We start from the raw sequence: 19833 nt of genomic DNA, 5'->3' as shown, positions 1-19833 counted from the left end.
TTTGGGTTGATTGAGAACATAGTTTTGATCAATAATAAAAAAAAATCCCCTAAATTGCAACTTGCCTAGTAATTCTGCACACTGTGTATACATCCTTAGCCTTGTCTGGCCTTTTAATACGGGCTCAGCGTGCAAGCCCACTTTACTCCCCACACATTTTTGCTGATCTGATCAGCAGATATTTACAGCTCACAGGTGGGAATGGATCAGAGATCCACCCGCGGCTGTTAACCTCTTAGGGTATGTGCGCACGTTGCTTTTTACCTGCTTTTTACCTGCTTTTTTTGCTGCTTTTTCTTCTGCGCTGTTTAATGCCAAAATGGATGTGTTCTTCTATTCAAGCAAAGTCTATGGGAATTTGGGTTTCTTGTTCACACTATGTTGTTCAAAATGCTGCCTTTTTGTGGCAGAACTTTGGTCAAAAACTCAGCTTTGCAGTGCAAAACCCAAATGGCAAAAACAATTGACATGTTGTTTCTTTGAAAAGCTGAGTTTTTGACCAAAGTTCTGCCACAAAAAGGCAGCATTTTGAACAACATAGTGTGAACAAGAAACCCAAATTCCCATAGACTTTGCTTGAATAGAAGAACACATCCATTTTGGCATTAAACAGCGCAGAAGAAAAAGCAGCAAAAAAGCAGGTAAAAAGCAGGTAAAAAGCAACGTGCGCACATACCCTTTGATTGCACTGTCAAACTCTGACAGTGTGATCTAACGCACTCCAGCAGGGATCCCACTGTTCCTTGCTACTATCAGCAGCCCCGTGATGTGATAACATGGTGCCAATGGGTTGTCATAGCAGCGCAGGGTCAGCGTATGACCCCTGTCACCGTCATGTCTCATTTCTTGTGAATGCCAGCAGAAGGCCAGCAGTCACAGTAGATCAGTATTTCTGTTCAGAGCGACGCTGAAGCAGTGCTCTAATCAGTAGATGCAATAGGATGGAGGCATAATGACCTTAAGGGAACTAATAAAAGCAATAAAAAAATGAAGAAAAAAGGTTTTTGTAAAAATATGAGAAAAACCTCCAAAACTAAAAGTTCAAATCACCCCTCTTTTGCCCCATTGAATATAAAACAATAAAAAATACACATATTTGGTATTGCTGCATTCAAAAATGCCCATCTGTCAAGATAGAAAATCAAATAATCTGATCAGTAAAGGTCGTAGCGAGAGTTTTACCATATAGTGAACATGGTAAGTAAAAAAAACCCAACAAATTGAGGAATTGCACTTTTTTTGTAATTTCCCCTCACTTGAAATTTTTCTCCTGTTTTCCAATACAATATGGGGCAGAATGAATGATGTTATTCAAAAGTACAACTTGTCCTGCAAAAAACAAGCCCTCATTTGGCTATATTGATGGAAACATAAAAAAAGTTAGGGCTCTTGGAAAAAGGGGAGGAAAAAACAAAAAATAAAAGAAGTCACCTGGGATTGAAGGGGATAAAGGGTATGTTCATAAGTATAAATATAACAGGATTATAAATGTTGTTGATCAACTTATGAAAGAACAGTCGGTGTATAATATAGACATGTCTCCATCTGGTAAGAGACAGACGGAGGTTTCTTGACTTTTTTTATCATTGCACATAAAGAAGAAATCATCGGTAAGGTGTAATGGGCTATTTCTGGGTTACAAATAGACTTTGGGTTCAAGTAAGTCTTAAATATTATCTCCCAATGTAGTATTCTCCTTTATAAGTTTTGTAGGACTCTTGTATTATGGTTCTTTGTTCACTGATATCTGTTTGTTTTCCAGTGCTGAAGCCACAGCTCAGATACTTTAAGAGACCCACGTACTGTACCACAACTCGCTTGCCGAGCTTCCACAAGAAAACAGATGAAAATGTGGCAAAATTGAGACCAGTCGACCAAAGAGGAAGAATGAAGAAAATCCAACATATTTCTCTTAATTGGAACAAAAAAATATAAGGATTATTTTGAAGCTATTTTGGTCTAGTTAATATTATGGACTTGTTTTCATTTTGTTAGAATTTCACAATAGAAAATAAAATGCTGAATATGGAATATGACACTGACAATATAGCAATTGGATACTGTAGAACTTCTAAAGAAAGAGCTGCCAGAAAGGCTTTTCGCTAATCGCAGTGTAAAATGTTGGTATTCTCTAGGATTAATTTATGCAGTGATGCTCCATTTTGTGTCCCAGCATAAACAATTCTCATTTTTCTTATTTTTAGGCATTAGAGATATTGTACGTAGCGTCTTATCTACATGCAACAGGTTATAGAGCAATAGAAGAAGAGGCAAAATGGGGCAATTGTAATGGGGCAAAATGGGGCAATTTCCACTGCAAATTAGTTTTATTAGCAAAATTTACAAACTTTCTGCTGTTTTTAATGAACCAATCAAACCAGAACAATGTAAGAACCTTAGCACAACTAATATAGCAAGATGGTTCTCCAAATTCTACACTTTTAAAGGGGTAAAATGGCGTATCTGATATAATTTAAGGATGAGCTGCAGACTAACGATATAAAGCTCCCTGTTTTTCAACTCCCCAGTGCTGTATCACATGTATCAAGAAATATTTTAATCCTTGTAGTGCTTGATGTGGCGCTCCCCAGATACATTCCCTTCTCTATCAACCTGACAGCTTTATAATAGCACACAAAGGATGACTGTGCACAACTGAAAAACAAATAAACAATGAGGAGAATGATCAAGAAGTCAACCCGCTTGCTTTACGTGGAAGAGATCTACTTCTTTGCAAATGACAGCCTGACTGAGGATTGTGTGATACAAGTCTTGTGAGTTGACATACAGGTCTTGGGAGATACATATCTATATCCCATCCTAACATGTGACTAGGATTCACTGCAGTTTGAATAATACCAGGGACACCATTTAATCTCATTCTCGGAGAACTTTTTTAACGACTACCACATTTTCAGAATTTTTTAACTTTCTTGATATAATCCCTTATAAGATAACACATTTAAAAATTTGGTGTTGCCTCAAGCCTATGCAAAAATTAAGTGCTTAATTAGGTGTTCTTGCCATAAAACACATCAAATATATGGACTGGCTATAGGTTTATTGACTGGGACGTTTGATTGCATGTTAGAAATATAGCAAAGTTAAGTGAGTCATCACCAAAGTCAACAGGAATACTAACTACTCAATTTAGACATAACAGAAAGAAGATGGTGTCACTGTTTGCCACCAGATTCCTGAAGATACGTGGGTTCAAAAACCATCAAGTGACTATGAAAGACAGGTTTAAGTTTGCACAGTAAAGTGCTTATTAAAATCTGAAGGTCTCCATGGCTGCACTCCAAAACTGTATCTGTACTAAACTAAAGGCAAAAGAAAAGTCTGTTCCAATATTCAAAGCAATATAAGTAAGGCACAGACATTTCTTCTGGAGGAAGAATTAAATGAATGCTGAAAAGAACACCTTGCCTACAGTCAAGCATGGCAGTGGCTCTTTGCCTGCTTTGCTTCCTCTGGCAATGGAAGCCTGCACATATGAAGAGCAAGATTTTAACAAGTATCTGAAATCCTATTAGAAAACATCATGGCCTCTGTGGGGAAGTTGATGCCTGGGCATCATGAACATTTCAACAAGATAATGAAACAAAGCAAACCTCAAAGTCCACCAAGACTTTGCACCAGAAGAAGTTATGGAGTAGATGTTATAATCACCTGATTTGAACACTATAGAAAATATTTGGTGGGATTTGAAGAAAGCAGTTGCAATAACAAACCTAAGAATATTAGTGAGATGGTGACTATTTCCCAAGGGGAATCTACTAAAATTCTTTGGAACATCGCAAGAGCATAGTATCATGTTTGCAACATATCATAATAGTTAAATGGGCTCTACTAAGTACTAAAGATGATTGTCATGATGGTGTTGAATAATTACAATTCTGCAGTAATTGTTAATAATGACATTTTGTGTTGAGTTTGGAGAAACCACTTGACGAATGTCCCTAAAGCTGGGTTTACACACTGCAACATCGCAAAGGACATCGCTGTAACGTCACCGGTTTTGTGACGTAACAGCGACCTCCCTAAGTCTCTGCTAAGTCGCTGGTGAGCAGTCAAACAGGCAAACCTGGCCAACAACGCAACAGCGATCCGGACCTGCAGAGCGACCTAGCTGGTTGTTGGGGACGTTGATAAGCAGCCTTTTGAAAGGGAAGTTGCTAACAAAGTCGCTGCAAAGTCTTTCACACACTGAAACTTTCCAGCGATGCTTGCTGCACAGCGGGAAACAAAGGACCTAGGAATGGTCCTGAACGATTTGTAACGATTACAACTTCACAGCAGGGGCCGGGTCGCTGATAGGTTTCACACACTGCAACATCGCAAACAACATCACTATTGCGTCACAAAACCGGTGACGTTACAGCGTTGAGATGTTGCAGTGTGTAAACCCAGCTTAAGAGTAGAGTTGAGCGCGGTTCGACGTTCTCCAGTTCTAGGCTCGAGTGATTTTGGGGCCTGTTCTAGATCGAACTAGAACTCGAGCTTTTTGGAAAAGCTCGATAGTTCTAGAAACGTTCGAGAACGGTTCTAGCAGCAAAAAAACAGCTAATTCCTAGCTTGGTTTCCGCTGTAATAGTGTAAGTCACTCTGTGAATCACACTATTATGACATTTCAGTGTATAGTGTGCGGGAACAGCGCCTTCAGATCACTGCTGTTTCTATAATGGTGATCGCCATTTTTTTTCCTTGTCTTCCTTCCCTAAGCGCGCGCGTCTTGTGGGGCGGGCCAGCATGTCAGCCAATCCCAGACACACACACAGCTAAGTGGACTTTTAGCCAGAGAAGCAACGGCATGTGTGATAGGATGTCCATGTCACATGTCCCTGCATTATAAAAACGGACATTTTCCTCCAGGACGCCATTATCTCTTCTGCGTCTTTGGTGTCAGACATCACTGTCGCAGCTCCGTCCTGAGTCCTGAGTCCTATCGCCGATACAGCTGTATGCGCTCCATACACAGCGCTGCACAGCATAGGGATAGCACTTTCTATCAGCCCTTTTAAGGGCTCAAACCGGTAGGGTCAGAGCCATAGGTGACAGGTCCTGAAAACAGCGACAGCGTCTGTGTAGCAAAGGTCAGGGATTTCCTCCCTGCATTTCCCTATTAGGAGGGAATAGAAAGGCAGGCTTCCTTTCCTCTACCCAGAGCCCCACAAACCTGGCACTGTACCCTCCTGTCCTCTGCACACTCCAACTCATTATAACTAAGCCATTATACTAGCAAACACTCAGTGTACCTAGTGGCATCCTAAACGTGGCTATTGGACTTTGCTATAGTCCCACTAGTGCAAAGACATTTGCAGCACCTCTGCCTGCATTGCACACTACAACTCATTATAACTAAGCCATTATACTAGCAAACACTCAGTGTACCTAGTGGCATCCTAAACGTGGCTATTGGACTTTGCTATAGTCCCACTAGTGCAAAGGCATTTGCAGCACCTCTGCCTGCATTGCACACTACAACTCATTATAACTAAGCCATTATACTAGCAAACACTGTGTACCTAGTGGCATCCTAAACGTGGCTATTGGACTTTGCTATAGTCACACTAGTGCAAAGACATTTGCAGCACCTCTGCCTGCATTGCACACTACAACTCATTATAACTAAGCCATTATACTAGCAAACACTCAGTGTACCTAGTGGCATCCTAAACGTGGCTATTGGACTTTGCTATAGTCACACTAGTGCAAAGACATTTGCAGCACCTCTGCCTGCATTGCACACTACAACTCATTATAACTAAGCCATTATACTAGCAATTTTTGCTGCCAGTTTAAGGGCCGTAGTTGCATTGTCAGGGATATTTATTCTTTATTATTCTGCTGTTAATAAAGCTAGACCACCACTGCAATCTACACCACCTCTCAATTTTTACTACCACATTTTCAGTCCACAATCTTGTCGCAATCAACATGAGTGGCAAAATGACAGATGCTGGTGGAAAGGGGAAGAGGCGTGGTGGAAAAGGCAAAAAAGGTTTTGTCCGTGGGGAAGGTGGCAAAGCTCCATTATCATCTGCTGAAGATAGACCATCTATCAGCAAAAGTAAGATGTCTACTACTTACCGTGGACAATCCGATGTGCTCCCTTTTTTACGGACACGAACAACAGGAACAAAGGTAGATGATGGCCAAAAAAGGAAAATGCTTGAATGGATCTCAAGTGGTCCAACAAGTGCCCTCTCAGCCACTTCAAGTACCGCATCCAAAAAACACCAGTCCTCTGAGTTGTCATCCCAATCAAACTTGATTTCTCCCAGCTCTGAAGTCTCCATCAGCCCTGCACAGTATGGTGGAACTGAGATGGCTGAGTCTGCAGAGCTGTTCAGTCACACTATAGCCTGGGAATCAGAGGTCTGCTCCCAAGCTACAGTGAATACAGAACAGGAAATGGTCTGCAGTGATGCCCAGAACCTTTGTGACTCTGATTCAGGCCGTGAGGACCAAGTTTCGGAGCATAATGTTGACCCTTTGTCACAAACTGTAACACCTGTGGTTATAGACAATGAGGAACATACTGATGAAGATGAGACTCAGATACCCGATTGGGATGACAACTTAAATATTTGGTATGGGCAAGAAGAGGCTCGGTCTGAGGGGGAGGGGAGTGCAAACACAACAATTGATGATGAAGTTCTAGATCCCACCTACTGTCAACCCACAGTCAGGCACTCGAGGAGGTCAACAGAGGTGGTGGAGGAGGATGCAACTGATGACGAAGTTACCTTGCGCCTTCCTGGACAGAGTCGGAGTACTGGTAGCACGTCTACAACTGCATCCTCAGCCTCCACTCTGCCTCTGAGCATTATTCGGGGTGGACCAACAGGTCGCATGGCCTCTAAGCCTTGCCTAGCCTGGTCCTTTTTTGACATAGAAAAAGATCGCCCAAATTATGGGATCTGAAAAATTTGTCATGGTTCTCTTATTAGAGGTCAAAACCTCAGCAGTTTGACAACTTCTTCCATGAATCGTCACATGAATAAATATCATATGGCCCAGTGGGAAGCTCACCGTGCTGCAATGCGGCCTAGCGGAGCGAACCATCCACCGCCTGCCCCTTCCAGTGCATCCGCGCGCTCGTCATCTTCTAGGACTGTGGGGACAGCTGTCACACCTGTTTTTCCACCCACAACTTCCACCACTGTAACCGCAACAGGCAGTTTGCTTGGTAGGTCGTCAGTTGGTTTGGAAGGGGAAACAAGTGAGTGTGTACAGCTCTCTCAGACATCGATAGCACCAACGTTGGATGAAGGCAACATCATGTCTCCACCTGCACTTTCCTCACAAACCTGCATTTTTCCAGGGACACCCTACTCAACACCGTCTACACACAGCAGCCAGATCTCTGTCCCTCAGATGTGGTCAAATAAAAGGCCACTTCCTGCGACCCATGACAAAGCTAAGAGGTTGACTCTATCCCTCTGTAAGCTGTTGGCTACAGAAATGCTGCCTTTCCGCCTAGTGGACACACAGGATTTTAGAGACCTTATGTCTGTCGCTGTGCCCCAGTACCAGATGCCTAGTCGCCACTACTTCTCTAAGAAAGGTGTGCCCGCGCTACACCAGCATGTCGCACACAACATCACCGCTTCCTTGAGAAACTCTGTGTGTGAACGGGTGCATTTCACCACCGATACTTGGACCAGTAAGCATGGACAGGGGCGTTACATGTCGCTCAGTGGGCACTGGGTAACTATGGTGATAGATGGTGAAGGGTCTGCTGCACAAGTCTTGCCGTCCCCACGACTTGTGTGTCAATCCTCTGTCTGTCCAAGTTCCGCCACTGCTTCTGCATCCTCCACCTCATCTGGGTCCTCCACCTCCGCCCCAAGCCTTCCTGGTCAGGCCACCAGTGTTCTCACTGCGCAGAAGGATTCACGCACCCCTCATTACTATGCTGGCAGCAGAGCGCAACGGCATCAGGCGGTCTTTAGCTTGACATGTCTTGGGAATAAGAGTCACACAGCTGAGGAGTTGTGGTCAGCTCTGCGGTCCGAGTTTAATAAATGGTTGTCTCCACTCAACCTGCAGCCTGGTAAGGCCGTGTGCGACAATGCTGCAAACCTGGGTGCGGCCCTTTGCCTGGGCAAGGTGACACACGTACCTTGTATGGCTCACGTGTTGAACCTTGTCGTGCAGCAATTTTTAACACACTATCCCGGCCTAGATGGCCTTCTGAACAGGGCACGAAAACTGTCTGCTCACTTCCGCCGTTCAAGCACCGCAGCTGAGCGACTTGCATCGCTCCAGAAGTCTTTCGGCCTGCCGGTTCATCGCCTGAAATGCGATGTGGCGACACGCTGGAATTCAACTCTCCACATGTTACAGCGACTGTGGCAGCACCGCCGTGCCCTGGTGCAATACGTCATGACGTATAGCCTGGGCCAACGAGATGCAGAGGTGGGGCAGATCACCTTGATGGAGTGGTCTCATATCAAGGACCTATGCACCCTTCTGCACAGTTTCGACATGGCGACGAATATGTTTAGCGCTGACAATGCCATTATCAGCATGACGATTCCAGTCATTTACATGCTGGAGCACACGCTAAACACTATTCGGAGTCAGGGGGTGGGACAACAGGAAGGGGATGAACTACAGGAGGATTCATATGCGCAAGACACAACAACATCACCAAGGTCCAGACGTTCATCATCACCAAGGCGCCAGGCATGGGAGCATGGGGGACAGGGATCAACAAGGGCGCATGGTAGCAGGCGAGATGTTGAGGAAGGTGCAGGAGGACATGAAGAAATGGAGGACGAACTGTCCATGGACAGACTCAGCAGATGAGGGAGACCTTGGTCAAATTTCAGTTGAAAGAGGTTGGGGGGAGATGTCAGAGGAAGAAAGAACGGTTAGCATCTCTATGCCACAAACACAGCGTGGACTTGGTCCGCATGGCTGCGCAAGACACATGAGTGCCTTCTTGTTGCACTACCTCCAACATGACCCTCGTATTGTCAAAATTAGAAGTGATGATGACTACTGGCTTGCCACACTATTAGATCCCCGGTACAAGTCCAAATTTTGTGACATAATTCCAGCCATAGAAAGGGACGCACGTATGCAGGAGTATCAGCAGAAGCTGTTACTCGATCTTAGATCCGCTTTTCCACCAAACAACCGTGCAGGTGCAGGGAGTGAATCTCCCAGTTGTAACTTGACAAACATGGGACGGTCTCGTCATCTTCAACAGTCTACACGTACCAGTAGGACCGTATCTGGTGCTGGTAACAGCAATTTTATGGAATCTTTTCATAATTTTTTTAGAACCTCCTTTGCAAGGCCACCAGAGACAACAAGTCTGACACATAGTCAACGGCTGGAGAGGATGATACAGGAGTATCTACAAATGAACATCGATGCCATGACTTTGCAAATGGAGCCTTGCTCATTTTGGGCTTCAAATCTAGAAAAATGGCCAGAGCTATCCAGTTACGCCTTGGAGATTTTGTCGTGTCCAGCTGCCAGCGTTGTCTCTGAACGTGTCTTCAGTGCTGCTGGGTGTGTGCTGACAGATAAGCGCACGCGTCTGTCCAGTGACAATGTGGACAGACTGACGTTCATCAAAATGAACAAGTCATGGATCCAGAAGGAATTTACAACCCCTGTGTCATCCTGGGTAGAGTAAATGCTTGTGGATTTGGAATGTGCTTGATGCAAATCTAGCTGTGAAGTGTACAACTAGGGCACAAGTGCTGCCACTGAATGGGTGGGTGTGTGTGGGGCACAATTTTTGGAAAAAAGGGAGGCTCCGCTTGGAGTAACCCTTGCTTACATTGTTTTTAAAAGGAGCCAAGATGAACAAGTCATGGTTCAGCAAAGACTTTATCTACCTACCCCGGTGTCATGCTGGGGACGGTTAATTATGGCGTATTTTTGAATGTGCTTGATGCAAATCAAAACATCCTGTTTGCAACTAGGGCACAAGTGCTGCCACTGATGGGGTGTCTGTGTGGCCCAATTTTTTGAAAAAAGGGAGACTCCGCTTGGAGTAACCCTTGCTTACGTTGTTTTTAAAAGGAGCCAAGATGAACAAGTCATGGTTCAGCAAAGACTTTGCTACCTACCCCGGTGTCATCCTGGGGACGGTTAATTATGGCGTATTTTTGAATGTGCTTGATGCAAATCTAGCTGTGAAGTGTACAACTGGGGCACAAGTGCTGCCACTGAATGGGTGGGTGTGTGTGGGGCACAATTTTTGGAAAAAAGGGAGACCGCTTGGAGTAATTCTTGCTTGCTGTGTTTTTAAAAGAAGCCAAGATGAACAGAGCTGGGATCAGGAAAGACTTTGCTACCTACCCCGGTGTCATCCTGGGGACGGTTAAGAATAGCGTATTTTTGAATGTGCTTGATGCAAATCTAGCTGTGAAGTGTACCACTAGGGCACAAGTGCTGCCACTGAATGGGTGGGTGTGTGTGTGGCACAATTTTTGGAAAAAAGGGAGACTTCGCTTGGAGTAACCCTTGCTTACATTGTTTTTAAAAGAAGCCAAGATGAACAAGTCATGGTTCAGCAAAGACTTTGCTACCTACCCCGGTGTCATCCTGGGGACGGTTAATTATGGCGTATTTTTGAATGTGCTTGATGCAAATCTAGCTGTGAAGTGTACAACTAGGACACAAGTGCTGCCACTGAATGGGTGGGTGTGTGTGGGGCCCAATTTTTGTAAAAAAGGGAGACTCCGCTTGGAGTAACCCTTGCTTGCTGTGTTTTTAAAAGAAGCCAAGATGAACAGAGCTGGGATCAGGAAAGACTTTGCTACCTACCCCGGTGTCATCCTGGGGACGGATAAGAATAGCGTATTTTGGAATGTGCTTGATGCAAATCTAGCTGTGAAGTGTACAACTAGGGCACAAGTGCTGCCACTGAATGGGTGGGTGTGTGTGGGGCACAATTTTTGGAAAAAAGGGAGGCTCCGCTTGGAGTAACCCTTGCTTGCTGTGTTTTTAAAAGAAGCCAAGATGAACAGAGCTGGGATCAGGAAAGACTTTGCTACCTACCCCGGTGTCATCCTGGGGACGGTTAAGAATAGCGTATTTTTGAATGTGCTTGATGCAAATCTAGCTGTGAAGTGTACAACTAGGGCACAAGTGCTGCCACTGAATGGGTGGGTGTGTGTGGGGCACAATTTTTGGAAAAAAGGGAGACTTCGCTTGGAGTAACCCTTGCTTACATTGTTTTTAAAAGAAGCCAAGATGAACAAGTCATGGTTCAGCAAAGACTTTGCTACCTACCCCGGTGTCATCCTGGGGACGGTTAATTATGGCGTATTTTTGAATGTGCTTGATGCAAATCTAGCTGTGAAGTGTACAACTAGGACACAAGTGCTGCCACTGAATGGGTGGGTGTGTGTGGGGCCCAATTTTTGTAAAAAAGGGAGACTCCGCTTGGAGTAACCCTTGCTTGCTGTGTTTTTAAAAGAAGCCAAGATGAACAGAGCTGGGATCAGGAAAGACTTTGCTACCTACCCCGGTGTCATCCTGGGGACGGATAAGAATAGCGTATTTTGGAATGTGCTTGATGCAAATCTAGCTGTGAAGTGTACAACTAGGGCACAAGTGCTGCCACTGAATGGGTGGGTGTGTGTGGGGCACAATTTTTGGAAAAAAGGGAGGCTCCGCTTGGAGTAACCCTTGCTTGCTGTGTTTTTAAAAGAAGCCAAGATGAACAGAGCTGGGATCAGGAAAGACTTTGCTACCTACCCCGGTGTCATCCTGGGGACGGTTAAGAATAGCGTATTTTTGAATGTGCTTGATGCAAATCTAGCTGTGAAGTGTACAACTAGGGCACAAGTGCTGCCACTGAATGGGTGGGTGTGTGTGGGGCACAATTTTTGGAAAAAAGGGAGACTTCGCTTGGAGTAACCCTTGCTTACATTGTTTTTAAAAGAAGCCAAGATGAACAAGTCATGGTTCAGCAAAGACTTTGCTACCTACCCCGGTGTCATCCTGGGGACGGTTAATTATGGCGTATTTTTGAATGTGCTTGATGCAAATCTAACTGTGAAGTGTACAACTGGGGCACAAGTGCTGCCACTGAAGGGGTGGGTGTGTGTGGGGCCCAATTTTTGTAAAAAAGGGAGACTCCGCTTGGAGTAACCCTTGCTTGCTGTGTTTTTAAAAGAAGCCAAGATGAACAGAGCTGGGATCAGGAAAGACTTTGCTACCTACCCCGGTGTCATCCTGGGGACGGATAAGAATGGCGTATTTTGGAATGTGCTTGATGCAAATCTAGCTGTGAAGTGTACAACTGGGGCACAAGTGCTGCCACTGAAGGGGTGGGTGTGTGTGGGGCCCAATTTTTGTAAAAAAGGGAGACTCCGCTTGGAGTAACCCTTGCTTGCTGTGTTTTTAAAAGAAGCCAAGATGAACAGAGCTGGGATCAGGAAAGACTTTGCTACCTACCCCGGTGTCATCCTGGGGACGGATAAGAATGGCGTATTTTGGAATGTGCTTGATACAAATCTAGCTGTGAAGTGTACAACTGGGGCACAAGTGCTGCCACTGAAGGGGTGGGTGTGTGTGGGGCCCAATTTTTGTAAAAAAAGGGAGACTCCGCTTGGAGTAACCCTTGCTTGCTGTGTTTTTAAAAGAAGCCAAGATGAACAGAGCTGGGATCAGGAAAGACTTTGCTACCTACCCCGGTGTCATCCTGGGGACGGTTAAGTATGGCGTATTTTTGAATGTGCTTGATGCAAATCTAGCTGTGAAGTGTACAACTAGGGCACAAGTGCTGCCACTGAATGGGTGGGTGTGTGTGGGGCCCAATTTTTGGAAAAAAAGGGAGACTCCGCTTGGAGTCACCTTGCGGTGTTTTACATGATTTTAGAAGGGCATGCCATGCCTATATCTGTGTCTCATCCTCTTTTTCCTCGTAACGCTGTTTTGTTTTCACATGAGAATTTGTCCTTGTCACTTTCCCATGTGTTTGTGTTGTGTTGTGAGTTGTTTGTCACCTTTTGGACACCTTTGAGGGTGTTTTCTAGGTGTTTTTCTGTGTTTGTGATTGCCTGCCATTGTTTCCTATGCAGTTCGAGTTCGGTTCGTCGAACGTTCGACGAGCCGAACTCGAACGGGACCTCCGTTCGGCGAACCGACCTCGAGCCGAACCGGGACCGGTTCGCTCATCTCTACTTAAGAGTCCATGTATCAGAAGCACGCACTGCCTTTGACAGTCTGGTAACTGGGAATCTTAGGCACTTTAGACTGCAATAAGCAATGGTTTTATAGTTTTTAAGATTCCTTAACTTAGTAGGATAGGTTTTCCTAATATTGTACTGTATTAGTACCACCAGGTCTAGCCTTCAGGGACTCGCTAGAGCCCATGAAGTTTCATATACTTTCAGATTTAGAAAATGTATTTGGAACAATCCAAAACTCACACAGTTTAGAAGTAGACAGTGATTATACTATTGTACATTGAATACTAAAGAACATGCATACAGCTATATCAAGTATATGTCACTGCCGTATTGTAAGCGACAGGCAAGACAACACATTACAGCAGCCGGCAGCAGTGACTTTCAAGAAAAAAACGTATTATTAAACAGTTAGCTATTTTACCTGCCTGCAGAGTTTTAAAGAGAACCCATCAACAGCTCACCAGGTCCCAGCTGGCCAATTTTAGCTCTTATTTTTTTCCTGCTGTTTCCCTGCATATTCTTTGCTTCTTAAATTCTCCATATAGTTCCAGAGATATTGGATATTTAATTCAATGCTAATTTTCATGGTCTTCTTCACCAAGTGGGTGTGACTCACAGGATTCTCTAAGAACGTATGTTTAGGTAGTTCTATCCTGTGAACCCCCTCGTAAGGCTTTGTGCGCACGCTGCATTTTTTTTCTGCGTTTTTGTGCGTTTTTTTGGGTGCAGTTTTGGTCCCAAAACTGCATGCATTTCTTTCCCCAGAAAAGTCTATGAGATTTCATTTTAGCTGTCCGCACGTTGCAGCTTTTGTTTTGGCTGCGTCTTTGTGGTGACCACATAGATGCAGCATGTCAATTCTTTCTGCGTTTTTGACAGCGTTTTTGAGCCCTTCCAGTTAATAGATTTGAATGCACTGGGCAAAAACGCTGTAAAAAAAATGCAGTAAAACGCGGCAAGAAATGCATGCCAAGGTAGCGTTTGTTTGGGACCAAAAACATGCATCTTTGTGGTCACCACAAAGATGCGACATGCGCACATAGCCTAAGAGTAAAAATTTGCACTAAATGAAAAGGCCCATATCACTAGAAAAAATACTTGGGGAAGCAGCAGAAATAAAATAAAAGCAAAAACTAAACAGTTTTGACCTGGTGAAAGGTTCTGTTTAATAAATGAAACATACAGTTAGGTCCAGCCGAAAGCTCCATCTGCGCACGCGCTGACTCTGGGTGCCATCTCGGTGAAGCCAGAGCATCTGGGACACCTGCCGGACAGCAGCCACTGCAGCTTCTGCTGCCAGCACAGCCACCACAGACTGCACAGCCAGCCAGCCACCCATACAGGGAGGCATTCAGCCAGCTAGCTTCCCACCCGCACAGAGAAGCAGCTGGCCGCCCACACAGACAGCCGGCCGAACAGAGAGCCGCCTGCACAGAGAGGCAGTTGGCCGGCCGCCCGCACAGATAGCCCCTCACGCCAATCCTCCACCTCCCAGTAAGTTATATTCGGATAATAAGACGCACCCCTCATTTTCCTACCAAATTTTTGGGAGGAAAAGTGCGTCTTAGTCCAAGAAATACGGTAAATTTGTCCAATTACTTTTGAGCCCCAGAAATAAGGAGGCTTTGTGGAAAAATGGTTGGAATTCCTAAATGTTTCACCCAATATCATTGATCAACCCCTTTAACCTTCGTCAGGCTGCATAATTTTACAACGTTAACAGTGACCCCTTATCTCGGAAGGGGGTGGAGATATTTTATTGAAATTTGGCCAATATATTCTGGACCAAAACTGCAGAGATGTCACGAAATTTCAGCCCTCTACGGCTTTTGGAAAAAAAAATGTATTGCAATTTTAAAACGGAATAGTTACAATTGTACCTACTCAGCCGGACGAAGGTTAATTAAACTTGAAAATCTACACTTCAATTACATCTCATTTGTTTAAAGGGAACCTGTCATCAGAAATTTAGCTTGAAACTTAAAAGATTCCCCCTCTGCAGCTCCTGGGCTGCATTCTAGCAATGTTCCTGTTGTTTATGTGCCCCCTTTCTGACCAAAATAAAGACTTTGTAAAGGGGTACCTTTTTGCATTCAGATCTTGATAATGGTACACGGGGGTGGGCTCTCTGGTGGCTGTTAGTCTGCCTCCTGTCGCTTTAGGCCGTCCCCCATTGCTCCATTCCATACTTCAGGACGCCGCCCACTGCGCCCGAGGTCCCGTGCACGCGAGGACTGCTGGTGACGTGGTCGCAGGCACGAGACTATGGGCGGCGCTGTGATTGCATCGCAAGTGCCCGCCCATCATCTCGTGCCTGCCCTTTCCCCTCTGCCTCAAGCGTTCTGCACAGAACGTTCCAAAGTCGGGTCATCTGGCCAGTGCTTGCGCAGAACGCTGGAGGCAGAGGGGAGAGCTGGTCACGAGATGATGGGTAGGCACTTGCGATGCAATTACAGCACCGCCCATAACCTCGTGCCTGCACACACGTGACCAGCAGTCCTCGCATGCACGGGACCTCGGGCGCAGTGGGCAGTGTCCTGAAGTATGGAATGGAGCGATGGGGGACGGCCTAAAGCGACAGGAGGCAGAATAACGGCCACCAGAGAGCCTGCCCCTGTGTACCATTATCAAGATCTGAATGCAAAAAGGTACCACTTTACAAAGTCTTTATTTTGGTCAGAAAGGGGGCACATAAACAACAGGAACATTGCTAGAATGCAGCCCAGGAGCTGCAGAGGGGGAATCTTTTAGGTTAGCTAAATTTCTGATGACAGGTTCCCTTTAAGGTTAACTAAAAAAAAATTGTCATGCAGAGCCAAAATCACTCAGAGTCAGTCACTGTACAAATATTTCTGGACCTAACTGTATATCACGTAGGAGAAATAAGTCAAGAGGATCTGTTTACCATGGCTCACACCAAAGCTTTATAAACTTATTTGCTAGAAGTTGCACTGACAATGTAGTATGGTGTGGTCTATATGTTTATTTGCAGCAAGGCTGTATTTATCATTCAGATTCAGCTATATGGTTTATGCATCATAATAATTCACTAGATCTTGTGTGCGGTCTTATCAATGAAGACATTAATCTCTGCTCTGCTACATCTGTATACTGGTATTACAATTAACTATATTGTAAAATTAGAGTTTTAATTTTTAATATCTTTCTTCTGTATTAAATTAAAATGTTTAAAACATGTTTCCTAAATCATATTAGCTACTACATTGTCAATTAAGAAGTCATTAACATAATACAATGTATAATTGAATTAACAAAATAAACAGAAATATTAATTAATGAGGATAAATTGTTTATTTGATTTAAAAATTAATATATACTATAAATGTAATTAAGGTACATTGGTTATTGTCATTAATATGTAGAGTATTTTTCAGACTATAAGACAAGCCTTTCTACTCCTACATTTGGGAGGAAAGTGGGGGGTGCATTCTATAGTCTGGATGTACCTGGCTAGCGGTGATCTTTTTTTGGAGAATATATTTTAAAGCTTGAATATGGTTTAACCAACTACATCTGAAAATTTTGTGTATCTACTAATATCAGATTTCATGTGGGTGAACTTCCAACAAAACTGTAATTCACTACAAAGGCTATGGACATCTTTGACATTTAAAAAAAAAATGGTGGTTACCTTAAGTTTAAAATAAAATGAACAACTTATTTTCTTTGTTCCTTAATTTTATTCTGATACCATCTGATAAGAAGTTTGCAGCCTGCTCCTAGCTTCAAACACTAACATGTAAGTAATATAAACGGTGTATACCGGTGTGTGCCCAATGTGCAGCTGCCTTTGTGAGCACAGGCTATGTGAACATAGTGCTAATGGCCTCTAGTTAACACATACTACAGGGGAAGTTATTAATGTATATTGATATTTCCAGTATTACATAGCCATGGAGGACAACAGTGTGAACAGCCTCTTCTTACCTTAGCACTTCTTGTATTTCCAGTATTAGATCAGACATGGTGGACTGCAGTATGACCAGCCACTTCTTACCTCAGCACCCCTGGTATCTCCAGTATTAGATCAGAAAGATAAGGTGGACAACAATCTTGACAGCTTCTTTTCACCTCAGTGTGAGCAGTCTTTCCTTACCTTAGTATCATTAGTACCTCTAGTATTAGATAAGATTATTCACTGGGCATACATCTTCATACATATGATGAGTATTTTCTCCTCACATGCATTTGTCTTATTAACATGCAAGAACAAGTTTCTGTAACAAGATGGTTGAATTTTAATTCTCTAATGGTTACCTTCCTAGACAAAGTGCAAGTTATTTGCTAATTAAAAGTATTTTAGAAATATGTTTTATTTACCTTTTTTTTTCATTCCAGGAGAACCCTTATGATGAGTGAGCACTAAAATGTTCAGATGGTCGTTACTCGAATTGAGCAATTTCTAATGCTCGGGTGCTCGTCTCGAGTAACGAGCATAATCGAAGTCAATGGGAAAATCTAGCATTTTTCTGGCATAATTCCCTGTGAGGTATGGGGGGGTCCTGAAAATTACCAAAATGGATGGAAACACCACTGAAATGGAATGGGAACACCATGAAAAAAATACCTGGATAAATCTCTGGCTCCCAGGTCGCTGCTGGGAACAAAGTTGTCAGAGTATTACATCAGTTTTACAGAGGGACAATAAAATATACTAAACCGAAGATAAAATTAATTTTGAAACACTAAAGGCCACTTTAAACGGTGAGATCTCGCTAGCGAGATCGCTAGCGAGCGTACCCGCCCCCGTCGGTTGTGCATCACGTGCAAATCGCTGCCCGCGGTGCACAACATTGCTCGGACCCATCACACTACTTACCTGCCTAGCGACGTCGCTGTGACCGGCGAACCGCCTCCTTTCTAAGGTGGCGGTTCGTTCGGCGTCACAGCGACATCACTAAGCGGCCACCCAATAGAACCGGAGGGGCGGAGATGAGCGGGACAAACATCCCGCTCAACTCCTTCCTTCCTCATTGCGGGCGGCCGGAGGTAAGATGAGGTTCCTCGTTCCTGCGGTGTCACACATAGCGATGCGTGCTGCCGCAGGAACGACGCACAACTTGTGTCCTGCAACAGCAACGATATTTGGGAAATGGACAGCGTGTCAACGATCAATGATAAGGTGAGTATTTTTGATCGTTAACGGTCGTTCGTGCATTTCATAGGCAACGACGTTGCTAATGAGAATGGATGTGCCTCACGAATTCCGTGACCCCAACGACATCTCATTAGCGATGTCGTTGCATGTAAAGCGGCCTTAAATGTTAGGAAACATTCTTTCCTGTATAAGTAATGACATATATATAAGGAAAATTAATAATAGAGAAAAATTCGGCCTCCACCACCGTCCTTTGATTATATTCATATTTAGCGTTCTTTCAGCAATTTTACATTTTATTCAGGAAGAATAAACAATCCTCTGTATTAGCTTTATGAAACCTCATCGCTTTTAATGGGAACATAAAATCAGCTTTTAATTTGCATCAAATTCATTGAAAAGGCTGCCAAAAAACACTGCAAAAATGCAACGTGTAAACATAGCTTTAATAGCCAGGCGATTGTTCACCGTATTTCCACGTCGCCTATGACTACAGTAGATGACATAGTAAAGGGGTAAATAAAACTACAGCCAGGTAATCACCCTTAAATGTAATTGTATATATTTTTTTTACCTTATCAGGGTATGTAGTGTGTGACACTGTCTGAGATATTTTATTTAATTTATGAAGGAGGGTCTCTGAAACTCACACAGCCTATGCAGTCAATGCAAAAATTAGAATGAAGAGGGATGCTGATACATCCTGTATTAGACAGAAAGGAGGGCCTCATACACATTCTGTTATAATTGTAAGGTAGTGGGTCTGCTACACTCACAAAAGCTATGCACTAAATACAAGGATTGGAAACAATTAGAAAACGAATCTGCAATACACCCTGGAAGACACATAGAGAAGGGTCTCAGACAACATTTTTTGACCATTTTTATGGAGTAAGACTCCTAGACTAGTAAAACCTATGCACTAAATGCAAAGACTATCAAAAATTAGAAGGAGGAGTATAACCAGCAGAAGACGTAGAGGAGAGACTCTAATTCAATTTTGGTACAATAATCCAAAGAATCCGACTCCAAAACTAGCAAAGGTTATGCACTCAGTGTCGAGTCCTGGGTCTGTGCTTCTACTGTGGAGAAGCACAAAACTTGATCCATGCCTGTCCTGAGGCCAGAATCCTCTTGCCTTGGCTCAGTAGGAGGGGTCACCTTCAGCAAAGACAATCTCTCTCTTCTTCATTGACTCTAGCCATGTCCATATTGTGTGGAGGAATTCTGGTCTCTAAAACGGCTCATCTAGATTTTGTATCTGCTGGAAACCTCATCCAACAGGTGTCACAACGTGACTAATGGGGCTCCATCCAGGACCAAGGGACCTCCATTGAGCACCACCATACACAGGGTGCAATGGGGACACTTTCATAACAGTCAATGCTGCTGCTAGGGAAAGGGGTGAGGGGACACCGGAACTCACCTGAGCTGTTACCTGAGCTCCCCAGTCTCCCTATACAGGTTCTTTCTCCCCATCACTGAGCAGAATACTTATTCTCTCCATAGTGAGATGGCCTTCGAGAGACACTTGTCTCA

At 43.9% G+C, this 19833-nt stretch overlaps 1 protein-coding gene across 2 annotated transcripts in view; it reads left to right on the top strand.

Annotated features, from left to right (window-relative positions):
- Positions 1 to 2022, top strand: part of PDE1C (phosphodiesterase 1C) — a 1233587-nt gene extending 1231565 nt beyond the window's left edge. The window contains exon 18 of one of the 2 annotated variants that reach the window (XM_075315087.1): positions 1763 to 2022. In XM_075315087.1, coding sequence (XP_075171202.1) covers positions 1763 to 1935 — 173 coding nt within the window. In that variant the 3' untranslated portion in view covers positions 1936 to 2022. The remainder of the gene's footprint in view (positions 1 to 1762) is intronic. The other variant, XM_075315088.1, reaches the window with a different exon arrangement.
- The last annotated feature ends 17811 nt before the right edge of the window (positions 2023 to 19833 follow it).

Source organism: Anomaloglossus baeobatrachus, chromosome 6 (assembly GCF_048569485.1).
Source record: "Anomaloglossus baeobatrachus isolate aAnoBae1 chromosome 6, aAnoBae1.hap1, whole genome shotgun sequence".
Classification (NCBI taxonomy): domain Eukaryota; kingdom Metazoa; phylum Chordata; class Amphibia; order Anura; family Aromobatidae; genus Anomaloglossus; species Anomaloglossus baeobatrachus.
This window is presented reverse-complemented; position numbering and strand designations above follow the sequence as displayed.